At 40.6% G+C, this 12,846-nt stretch overlaps 1 protein-coding gene across 4 annotated transcripts in view; it reads right to left on the bottom strand.

Moving 5' to 3' along the window:
• LOC121269894 (proteasome activator complex subunit 4-like) overlaps nt 1-12,846 on the bottom strand; it is a 193,605-nt gene that overhangs the window by 116,884 nt on the left and 63,875 nt on the right. For all 4 annotated transcript variants that reach the window (XR_005941442.1, XM_041174993.1, XM_041175001.1 and 1 more), the window contains 5 exons: nt 9,413-9,599; nt 8,674-8,763; nt 3,764-3,828; nt 1,353-1,503; nt 560-658 (listed from right to left, as the gene is read on the bottom strand). Coding sequence is in view for 3 of the 4 variants with exons in the window: in XM_041174993.1 (XP_041030927.1) it covers nt 560-658; nt 1,353-1,503; nt 3,764-3,828; nt 8,674-8,763; nt 9,413-9,599 (592 nt within the window). In the remaining variant the exon portion in view is untranslated. The remainder of the gene's footprint in view (nt 1-559; nt 659-1,352; nt 1,504-3,763; nt 3,829-8,673; nt 8,764-9,412; nt 9,600-12,846) is intronic.

Raw genomic sequence — 12,846 nt, 5'->3', positions numbered from 1 at the left:
AACAGCCTGGTAGAAAGATCAGGATTTAACAGCAGCCTGAGCAAGGCCAACATAAAGCAGGAAATGAAGTGGGGCCAATGGTTGAGCTTGAGTGCGTAGCTAATCTTTGTTAACAGACAGATCAGGGGCTGGGGATAGGTGGGTGGCAGTTAGGAGAAAGAATAAGCAAGTTATTTTCAAAATTTAACTTCAGAGCAAGCCAGCTAATAGATTTAAAACAGAATAAACATGGCAGGAGGGTAATTTTAAAAATTCAGGAGCAATAATACAATTGGGGCTCAACTGTGAATGCTAAAGCATTTTTAATGTTATCTATTTTAGCTTCTGACTTAAATAATTACTTGCTTTGAATAAACCCTTGCACGATTGGAAAATTTACAGCCCATCACCTCCTGCTTGGTCTTCAACCATTATGCTCTATGATGACAATTCAAAAACTGGTGCACAGCATTACATTTTTTTTTAAATGTTGCAATGAATGAATGTGGCCACAATTAAAAAAATGTGAAATCAGTTTTGCAGTTCCTTATCTATTTCAACAATTATAGAAGTTTCAAACCTTAGAAGCTGCCCGGCACATGTCTGCCACCATTCTGCCAGCAACACGGGTCTCAAAAATATTTGTAGTAGCAAAGTTAAATACTTTGTCCAAAGCAACCTACAATTAAAATGAATAAACAGATTATTACAACAGATTACGCAGTTAATTATTCTGCTAATGCAAGTTCTCTTTTTTAATTATCTGTTTTTCACCCCTCCCTCCCCAGGAAACACACCTTAAAATATCAAGCATCATTACATTTCTAGCATTCTTACTGATTGGTACATAAAAAGCTCAGGCATGGAGCACCATACATTGGAATATATAAACATTACATTTACAGTTAATCAAAACTAAAAGTCATAAATACTATAATCATTTAGAAAACCTCCAAGTTAATGTTACTTGGGCCAAGAAAGCAGATTTACAAGACCAACATCACCTCAATTTTTTCCATTGTGCACAGCCTGTTCATTTCAGTGTGAGGTACCATTAATTTTTTTTGTATACTCACTTACAGGAAACATCGCACAAGACCAGATACAATGTCCAAACTAATTACAAAGCACATTCAGGCGGTAACACACAGAACTAACTTGTATTTTGCAAGGAAACTAAATCTACACTGCAACTGTTTGTTTTGATGTCTAACAGTATTGTAACAAGATATTTGGTTGCTTCTGGGGCAATCTTCTACTTATATGGCAGCAGGTAAAACAGAGCTCCAAGTACAAACACTTTAGAAAGCACGCTGCAATGCTTCCCCGTAGTAAATTTACAGATAACCAACTAGAAATGGATATCCATATACCAGAAAAATCTCTTTGGAGCACTGTGTGAGAATTGTACTAAAAGTTGAAGAGAGACCCAGTTCCACCAAGCTTTCCACATGAGTCATCTTCTCAGTTTCTGTCTCTTCTCTCGTTTGTTCCAGGGTGCTTATTTCAATCAGAGAAAAACACCTAACACAAACAAACCACAATGTAAATATACTGAAGTATATCGATATTCAATTGTCTCTTTATATTTAAGGAAACTCCTTTCTTTAATTTATCTAGTGGAAAAATAGTTAAACCAGAGCTTAATTGAAACAAAATGTTATACACATGACTTGGAAACCTTGAACACATTATATAATAAGAACAAATAAACTGCAAGGGACAGATGGTATTTATCCTTAAATGTCAAGAGGCAAGGCGATTTGTAAGGTAGTGATTATCATTATGAGGCAGTCACTGGATACTGGAGAGGTACATTGGTCTTGGGGATAAATTCACAAAGGGTCATCGACCCAAAATATTAACTGTTTCTCTCTCCACAGTTGCTGCCAGACCTGCTGAGTATTTCCAAGTTTTTATTTTTATTACAGGCAATTACATATTCATTTGTCTTTTTTCCATTCCACTTAAAGCAACTGAATAAATCAAGATAAACTTGATTATCTGTGTAGTCAACAGTTCTAAAGAGGACACGGGGGTGGGATGGGAGATCATAGTTAAGCAATCTTTTTAGATTTTTTGAGAAAGTGACTGCATATGTCCTATAAAGAAGGTGAACTAGGGTTCCAAACAGTATTGACAAAGTAGTACACAAAAAGCTACCGGTTAATCTCAAAGCTGTAGAGATTCAAATGAGCAAGAAATTGAGTGGAGGGTAGAGAACAATGAGTACTCTTTAGCAAAGCTAGTCAGCATTGAGAGAGAACTGAATGGGGTTCAGTGTTGGGACCACTATTGTGCTAATTTACATAAATGACAAATTCAAAAACAATGGCTCAGTATTTGCTAAAAAAGAAAGTCATTAATGTGCAAATCTGCCAACAACTTGGGGGCAACAAAAAAAATTATCCTGTGAACTGCCAAAAGTTTCTGACCAATTTGTGCCTCTCTGCCGTTAGCCTGCCAAAAACAGCATCTTGTCTTTAACAGCCCCAAGATTATCATGAAGTTGCAGATATAATTAATTACCAACCAATGTGTTTAATGGGGCTCCGTTTGCCGCTCTATGGGGAGAAAATTCAACTTCAACAGGGGCACAAAATGAGACAGCAGATTGGTCATCCATTATACAATCTGCCCAGTTTCCTTTCCATCAACTTTAATATAAGTCAATCAACTAATGATTTAAAGCTATGATTTCAAACCACTACTTCAATGTTCCACAAGAATTAAAAACAGCATGCACTGCAGTGGTTCAAGGCCTTTTCGAGGGGGAGAGTTAGACAATATATGCTGGCCTTGTCAGCGATGCTCACTCCCATGAATGAATAATAAAAAAAAGTTACATTTTTTAAATAACTTGAGTCTCCAGCACAATTCAGTCTTTCCAAAGGCAATAAAATAGCCCTTAATAATTGTTACATATTTGACAAGTGCTGTGCAAATTATAGTTTTGCATTTTCTGAACTAAGGAAACTTATGAGGATTACATAGCTGATGTGATTCTATTACTTTTAAGAAAATTGGTTTAAAGTCAGCAAGTACAGCCATTTAAGTCACAACAATGTCTGAAATATTAATATGTGCTGTAAGAAAAGCTTACATTTATTATCCATAAATGATTCATGTTCGAAAAGTTCATTTTCTTGGAAAAAAAAGCTTACAATGCATTCCCTTCCTGTTCCACATGCTGTAACTAATTATGTGTATATTGAACGATGAAAACAGCAAGAACACATTCACACAGTTAATCACCATTAAAAAAAGATTGATAATATTTAGTTGTGATGCCGTTCATGCTGAAATAATCTGATTTATTCATCAACTGAGCTCACGTGAAGAATGACCATCTGGGAAGGTATCAGAGGATTACACTCAAGTATGAGTTGATAAGATTTTCTTTGGGGGAGGGAGCATTTTGGATAAGAAAGTGCCCATCACTGGAGCCTGCTACTTCCAAGTGTATACAGAATAACTTGAACTCTACCCCCCTTTATTAGTCTCCCAAAGCAAAGTTCAAATCTAAAAAATTCCATAATTAAATAGTGTCCCACTATGTTCTTAAGATTAATCTCCATGGTGTCAAAAACTCCATGGACGACTTGCTTGCCTATGTTGACATTTTTGGCCTTCAATATCATTCTTAAACAGATATTTATCAGCTTTTTATAAAGGAGTTAATAAATATGGCAATAACATCTTTCCTGCAAATCTGATTAATTTGTGTAGTATCCATACTGTATGAACTTGCTACTATAATGATCTGTGAACCCTTAAAACATACCTGTCCATAAACTGAAGAACAAAATCTTCAAATTCTGCTGTGGCTGAGCAAAGTTCCCTCTCTACCTAAAACAGAAAAATACATGAATGTTATTTCAGTTAAAAACATTAAGGGCAGAATTTTGTCCTTAGTGTGCAGGCTCAGCAGGAGTGGATGGGAAGCCAACCGCCGCCTGCGATTGGGCCCAGAAGGCAACTTCATGCTGGCAGGCCAATAAGGCCCACCCAGCGTGACACGCGAGTGGCAGCGCTGAGCGGGTGGGAGGAAGGAATGCGAGTAGAGTGAACACAATCTTCGTGGGCACGCTACATACTGTCCCTGAGGCAGGAGCTACCTCAGCGAGATGAAGATACATGAAAAAATATGATTAAAAAAAAAACGTAATGAAACATGTCCCCTCGTGTGACTCTGTCACATGAGCAGGTACATGTTATTAATGGAAAAATAAAGCTTTTATTTGATTTTTATTTGTTGCTGGAAATCTCATCCCGCCTGTGGTTGAGGTTTCTAAAAAAGTGCAAAGGCTGCTTGGCCTTTTCGCCTGCATGCCAACCCTAAGGTTAGCCAGGCAACGAAAAATTTCTTTTAATTAACTTGTTAATGGCTTTAATAGGCTTTTTAATCATCAGCGTACATGCTGCTGACTCTGGCATGCACCTGCCAACCGAAACATCATGCGAGTGCACAATGACATCTGGGCGCAAGCTCGACATCATTATGCATCATTTTACACTCAGTCAGGTCAGATGCGCGGCTGCCCATCCAGCTAAAAATTTTACCCTAGGAGTCAAAAGCTTTTATGTGAACAGTTCAATGAGAATTACAGTCTTCATGTGGATTAAAGTTGTTTTTTTCTCTCAACCTAATCTTCCGCCCATTTTCCTTCTCACATGAAGGGGGTGACTCTTGCAGGCTCCAGTTTTATAGGAGCAGGGTGCACAGGTATCCCAGTCAAGAGGGAATTCTTCGGGTGGAATTTTATGTTGTAACAGAATCCCCAGTGCCCCCTCCACAGCAGTTGGCTTAAGTTGGGCAGAGGGCCCCATGTGAGGAGAAGTCCCACCTCTGACAGCTGCTAGCCAACCAAATGATCAGCAGTGTGCTGTTCACAGAAAAGCCACTGGGAGCAATGGCCACTGCTGGGGCTGCATCCAGTCCCCAATGGGGATTGGTGCTGGAGCCAGAAATGGAGGTAAATTGGGGGCGAGGGGCACTGGACTATCGTCAGGGCCAGGCTGGCCATTTAAGGGCCACGAATGGCCCATGGGCAGCTTGGCTGCCCAACGCCTCCCTTGCTGTGTGTAAAGTTGTGGTGGAGGAAACCCACATCTGGGGAACATAAAATTCATGGCTGAAAGATAGAAGTGTCACTAGGCTATTTATCTCTAAGAGGCATCATACTCAAACACAATCCTGTCTTCATCTGACGTATACACTTGCAAACAAAATCACCAATGCCCCAAGGCTCTCCCTCTGCCTTGACCAAAGACCTCTCTCTGCTGCTCTGAATTAACCCAACCATCTGTTGGCTCCACCAATTTTGCAATACAAAAGCAGAGTTCCAGCCATGAGGAGGAATTGGTTTTAAGTTGGTTGAAGGTCTTTATTGTACTTTATTGTAGAAACAAAGATGGAACCCATATTTATGTAATGCCTTTCACATCCTCAGGACTTTCCAAAACACTTCATAGACAATGAAATAAGTACAATGTAGTCACTGCTGCAATACAAGCACATGAAACAGGGGGGGATGATAGAGTAGTGGTAATGCTACTGGACTTGCAGGCCAGACGTCTGGACTAATGCTCCGGAAACTTGAGTTCAAATCTAACCATGGTAGAAGTTGGAATAAAATGTAATTAATTAATAAAATCTCTAATATAAAACTGTTGCAGATGTTCATGACAGTCCTGATAGGATTGACCACAACACAATCACTGTGGAGTCCAAGTCCCATCTTCATAATGAGGGTACCCTCCATTGTGTTGTGTGGCACGCCCACCGTGTTAAATGGGATAGACAGAGAACAGATCTAGAAGCTCATAACTAGTCTGCGGGACATCAGCAGCAGCAGAATTTTATTCAACCACAATCAGTGACCTTATGGCCTGGCATTCTCCACCATTACCATCAATAGTACAGGAAAACATGCCAGGAACAGCATCATGCATACCTAAAAATGAGGCCTTTGCTTCAGCAGTCCCTTGGGATCAAGGATGATCCACTCCGGTTCTGTGATGGCTGGAAGTCCAATACATGATCTGCAGCTCTGTCACATGCAGGGCAGATGGTGTTTGAAGGGTTGGGTAGATGAGTTGTTTGGAGATTTATATGCTCTCTTCACCTTAACTTCACCTCTGCACGTTCCCAAAGTCCCCCGATGTCTCCAGTGCCTTCCCAAATGAATCTTCCCCATTTTGGATGGTCACAAGCCAGGGACTTCCATGAATTGGCAGGGATAATTGACCTCTTCGGGATGCCTTGAGAACATCCCTAATAAGGTGGCCAATTAGCCCAGATTTTCTGGGATTGTCCAGGAGTTTGATTCAATGCCCCGCATCCTAAGTGTGAGCTTCCCGGATTGCCATTAGCCCCGGATTCCTCTGTTGAGACTGGTCAGAGTGTCTGCACATGCACACTGTGCTGCTATGCATGCGTAGCACCAAGACACTCAGTCACAAGTGGGGGGAGGAGGAGTGCGGATCCATTGAAGGCAACAGCACCCAAGCCTGACTCAGCGGAGAAGAAGGGAAAGAAGACAAGGCTGAAGCATTTGCAATCAGGGATGCTGAGTGGATGATCCATCTCCGTCTCACCCTGAGGTTTCCGGCATCACAGACACCAGTCTTCAGCCAATTCGATTCACTCCAAGTGATATCAAGAAAGGGCTGAAGGCACTGGAAACAGCCAAGTTTGTGGGCCTTGACAACCAGAGCCAGTTGCACCCCTAGCCAAACTGTTCCAGCACAGCTACATGACTGGCATCTACCTGACAACTGTACTCCTAGGTGGTAGACAGCTGTCAGAGGGAGACAGAAACTTATCCAGGTGTGTCCTGCCCGCAAAACGCAGAACAAATCTAATCTGGTAAGTTCTGCCCCATCAATTTACTCTCAATCATCAACAAATAATGGAATGTGTCATTGACACTGGCATCAAGTGACATTTACTCAGCAATAAAATACTCGCCAATGCTCAGTTTGGGTTCCATTAGTGGAACCTGTCTCCAGATGTCAATACAGCCATGGTTCAAACATGGGCAAATAAGTCGTTCTAGAGACAAGGTGAGTGATTTATCCATGACATCAAGGCAGCAGTTGACCGAGCGTAGCATCAAGGAAACCTAGCAAAATTGAAGTCAATGGGAATTAAGGAGAAAACCCTCTACCGGTTAGAGTCACACCTAGCTCAAAGGAAGATAGTTCAGGTTGTTGGAAGTCAATCATCTCAGGTGCAGGACATCGCTGCAGGCATTCCTCAGGGGGGTGCCCGAGGCCCAAACATCTTCAGCTGCTTCATCAATGATCTTCTCTCCATGATAAGGTCAGTGGTGGGGATGCTCACTGATGGTTGCCCAGAGTTCAGTACAATTTGTGATTCTTCAGGTATGGAAGCTGCCCTTGGCCATACACAGCAAGACCTGGACAACATTCTGGCTTGGGCTGATAAGCGCCAATTACATTCGCACCACACAAGTGCCAGACAATGATCATCCCCGACAAAAGAGAACCAAACCATCTTTCCTTGATGTTCAACAGCATTGCCATCACTGAAGCTTCCATCATCTTTATGCTGGGGGCAACCACTGAACAGAAACTTATTTGGGCCAACCATATTAATATGGTGACTAGAAGAGCAGGCCAGAGGCTCAGAACTCTGTGGGAGGTGACTCGCCTCCTGATTAACAAAGGCCTGTCAGGCATGCAATGGAATACTCTTCACTTGCCTGGATGAGTGCAGCTCCAACTACACAAGAGGTTCAAGACCATCCAGGACAAAGCACTTTGCTTGACCAGCACCCACATTCACCACCTTAAACATTCACTCCTTCCGCCTCCAGTGACAACAGTGCATACCAAATATATATATATATTATATATATATATATATTATATATATATGTATGTATACACATACACACAAGATGTACTGCAGCAACTTGCCAAGCCTCCTTCGACAACATCTTCTAAACCCACGACCTCTACCACATTGAAAAACAAGGGCAGCAGATGCATGCGAATACCACGGCCTGCAAATTTCCCTCCAAGTCACACACCATCCTGACTTGGAAATATATTGCTGTTCCTTCAATGTTATTGGGTCAAAAACCTGGAACTTCCTCCCTAACAGCACTGTGGGTGTACCTACACCATATGGACTGCAGCTTGCTCAGGACAATTAAGGATGGGCAACATATGCTGGCCTTGCAGCAATGCCTACATCCCATGAGCTTTAAGTTATAGACTTATCCATAAGAATTGTGGAGAAACCCTACTCCAATGTTAAAAACCTTCCAAGGATATAAACTAATGGCTTACATCCCATTCTCATTCCACAGCTTTCCTCCTTCTAGCAGGAACCAACATGAACCAGTCCCTGCTCTTTTCAAGTACTAACTGGCCTATTCCACATTTCCAGCATTTTCTGTTTCTTTAGCATAAACCTTTGAATAAGGATAACTTTAAAAAGGTTGTGCGGAAAGAGGCAACGGGCACCAGAATGGGAGTCCATGAATATCTCCTTCAAAAAGCCAGTACAGACATGATGGCCAGCTTCTGTGCTGTAAAGTTCTATATAATTACATAAAACTTATAAGGATTATATTTTAAGTTATTTCTCCAGTTTTCCTAAAGCTTTAACTTGTTTTTAAGGAAACAAAACATTTTTTGATGTTCATTAAATGAACTTACTTCAGAAAGATCATTTCTCTCTTGCAAAACAGATGAACAGTCCACCAAAGGCACAAGAGTAGAAAATGTGGCTATAAACTGGAATGTGATCTATATGAAAATAAAATACTGGTTTAAAAAATGCCCAAGTTTAATTAAAAAACTATTATAAAATAAATCAGTCTTATCAATGTGTTTATATTACGTTATTTCTCAAAAGGCATAGGTAAACAATTAAGACAACTATAACATCTGCAAACTGCTACCCGTAGACTGTGGGCTACTTTATCTACCACATAAGGAGATACTAGGGCAGATGACCAGAAGCCTGGTCAAAGAGGTAGATTTGACATAGTAACTTCAAATGGGAGATAAAGATAGGGAGGTTGAGAGAGTTTAAAGGAGGGAATTCCATTGCTTAGGGTCTAGGCCACTGAAGGCAAAGCTGCCAATAGTGAAGGCATAAAAATCAGGGATTTTCTTGAGCGCAAAATTAGAGAAGCACAGATATCTTTGAGGTTGTAGGGTTGGAGAAGATTCGAGATAGGGAGGGGTCAGGCCACAGAGTGATTTGAAAACAAGGATGATGATTTTAAAATTGGGGTGCTGTTTAACCGGGAACCTGTACAGGTCAGCAAGAACAGGGTTGATGGGTGATGGTATTTGGTGCAAGGAAAAGTTAATAAAAGCATCTTTGAAAATGTTTGATTTAATTCCACACGTGTCCATCCATATATCTACAAATATAGTACTAATATACCATGCATTTGCTGAAATCATTTGGGTCCACACCAGGTAGGGCTCTCATTAATAGAGGTAGCATGTGTGTTGGGCCTTCAGGGAACCATTTCCCTCCAGAGACCAGACTGCGTGCAACTCCTATCACACAGCTTAGGGTTGCTGTAAGTTGGTGAGGTTCTGTCAAAGTCTGCAATGCAGGATATGTTCTAAAGATCAAAAAATAAACAGAGAAGTTATATTTAAAAGCTGGATATGTGACTATATCATATAATACAAAGGAATAATCGTTTGCTAGTACAGAACTCGAGTATTGCTGAAAAGAAAAGAGACATATCTAAGCTTTTCGTCTGGCACTCATCAAACAACCGCAAGAATACCAATGTAGGGGGAAAGTAACAATTTATACTGTATGTGAAAAAAGTGCTGATTGGTGTTGCTGTGGATAATGCACCACTGATAGTGACTATCAGTTAACTACCAAGCATTGTTTGAAATTTAAACCAGGCAGCTTGGCCCTGAGCGGTCAAGGCATTGTGCTCTGAGGAATGAGTCAGCGAATGGCTGTCACTTATTTTGTTTAGGTGAAACAGATGCAATGTATGTATATGCTCTTTCTGTCTGCAAAGAACAGGGCCCTGTGTATTAATATTTGTAGCTTCCAGCATACACAAATTTGCCACACTGTGAGCCTGACTGACAATCTTAAATTGGTTGTCAGTATAATTCTTAGCACATTGAGGATTATTTAACAAATGCGTTCAATCGTGAAATCACATCTAATGTTGGACACTGTTTTGAGGTTTGCAAGCATGGGCTGGTTGGGTACAGTCTGTACCCCGCCCACTGCGAGCAGCGGTTGGGATATGCAGTTTGATACAATCCGCCAGTCTTTGGGATGTACAACCTACATACCCAGCATCATACTGGCACTGAAATTCATACACCACATTACTCATTTGTGTGATAGGCATAACGTCTTTTTGGCTTGACAGCAGCATCCTATTAGTGGTGAATACCACCCGTGTTGCTATGGCATAGTAACAGCATGAAACAGCTTGCTTCACCTGTTGCTCAAATTGTGCCTGTTTCAGCTAAACAAAATAAGTGACAGCCATTTGCTGAATCAGGGTCAAGCTGCCTGGTCTAAATTTCAAACAATGCTTGGCTGTTGTTAACTGTCAGTCACCATCAGTGGTACATTCTCCATGGCAACACCAGCAGCCAATCAATCAGCACTCTCTTCCTAACAGCACTGTGGGTGTACCTACACCACATGGACTGCAGCAGTTCAAGAAGGCATCTCACCACCACCTTCTCAAGGGCAACTAGGGATGGGCAATAAATGCTGGCCCAGCCAGCGAAGCCCATATCCCATGAATGAAAAATAAAAAAAAACTCAAGTTCTGTACTACCAAATGGCTATTTCCAGGAAACTTAAGGCGGCCTTGAGTTCTGTAGGTTTCCATTAATTCTGACCTGGAAGTAGTCAATTTAATTGTTTAAGGGCAGTTAAAGTTTCAGTCTTCTTTTAGATATTCTCCTCATACATAGATAATCACTCTTATAACAAAGCATCCTGTACTTCGTGTGCCATATTGCCCAATATCTAACAATACAATAACATAACCCAAGAAATAACAATATACACCCTTATCATCTGAAGGGAATAATTATACCTCTCACATGTGTCTCCATGTGCACCTTTCCACTATTTTTGAAGGCAAACCATAAACCATTTGATGAAGTGGGGCCAGGTATAAGTGAACAGATAGAGTAACAATTATGATCAGACCCACACATTTTTCTTGTCTTAAACAAAATAACTTAGATATTCTCTTGCATTCTAACCTTTTTAAACTTAGAGGAAGGTTCTGCCACAGTTTTCTGCTTTAAAAAAACTTGACTAACCATTAAAGTTTATGTCTCTGCTTTTATTTCCAAGTTCACAACCAGAGAAGAAGACTTATGCCAAACAAATGCAGCAAAACATCTGGAACTAATGATCTTGCAACACAATGGCTAAGAAGTGCTCATTGCCAAGAAAGGCTAACAAGTGGTTATTTTATTTCCAGTCTTCAATGGCCACCCTATGAGCATTTTAAAACCTGTGCCGGAGCATTTTCAGTAACTCATTTCAAATCATAGAATGTTTACAACATAGGTCACCATTCAGCCCATCATGTCTGTGCTGGTCCTCTTAAAGAGTAATTCTCCTAGTACCATTCCCCTGCATTTTCCCCATAGCCCTGCAAATTTTTCCTTTTCAGATAATGATCCAATTCCCTCTTGAAAACTTCAAATGACCCTGCCTTCACCACACTATCAGGCAGTGCATTCCAGGTCCTGACCACTTGCTGCATTAAAAAGTCTTTCCACATGTCACCATTCTTCTTTTGTCAATTACCTTAAATCTGTGCTGCCAGTTCTCGATCCATCCACCAATGGGAACAGCTTCTCCCTATCTACTCTGTCCAGCCTGCTCACGACATTGAATAACTCTATCAAATCTCCTCTTAACCTGTTTTCTAAGGAAAATAGTGCCAACTTCTCCAAACTATGTAAATGAGGTTTCTCATCCCATCACTGATTGTGCCTAGAACTGGACACAATGCTCCAGTTGAGGCTGAAACTGTATTTTATACAGGTTTAACATAACTTCTTTGTTTTTGTACTCTATGCCCCTATTGATAAAGCACAGAATGCTGTATGCTTTATTAACCGTTCTCCTAACCTGTCTGCCACCTTCAATGATTTACGCACAATATACCCAGGTCCTTTTACTCCTGAACTCCCTTTAGAATTGTACCCTTTATTTGATATTGTTTCTCCACATCCTTCCTGCCAAACTGAATCACCTCAAACGTCTCTGTTTTAAACACAGAGATAAAAACAAAAAAACTGCGGATGCTGGAAATCCAAAACAAAAACAGAATTACCTGGAAAAACTCAGCAGGTCTGGCAGCATCGGCGGAGAAGAAAAGAGTTGACGTTTCGATGAGGACTCGAAACGTCAACTCTTTTCTTCTCCGCCGATGCTGCCAGACCTGCTGAGTTTTTCCAGGTAATTCTGTTTTTGTTTTTGTCTCTGTTTTAAATTTCATCTGAAACTTGTCCACCCATTCCACCAACCTGCCTACACTCTTCTGAAGTTTTACACTATCCTCCTCATGGTTAACAATAATTCTACATTTGATATAATCTGCAAATTTTGAAATTGTGCCCTGTACACCAAAGTCTAGGTCACTTATATCAGGAATCTTTTCAATAGAAAAATTTCTGAAACATGATCCTTTCTTGCAGAAAAAAATACATCATTGGTTATTAATATCCCAGTTAAAGCTGAGAATTCATTACATGAGTTACAAAGCACACCTATCTTATACTATCTGTGGCATAGTACATTTCTGCACTTAAGTGCTGCATCATTTGGTTATTTCAAAAACAATTTTTTAA

Source organism: Carcharodon carcharias, chromosome 2, assembly GCF_017639515.1.
Source record: "Carcharodon carcharias isolate sCarCar2 chromosome 2, sCarCar2.pri, whole genome shotgun sequence".
NCBI classification, from domain to species: Eukaryota; Metazoa; Chordata; class Chondrichthyes; order Lamniformes; family Lamnidae; genus Carcharodon; species Carcharodon carcharias.
The sequence above is the reverse complement of the archived record's forward strand: the minus strand, read 5'-3'. Positions and strand labels throughout refer to the sequence as shown.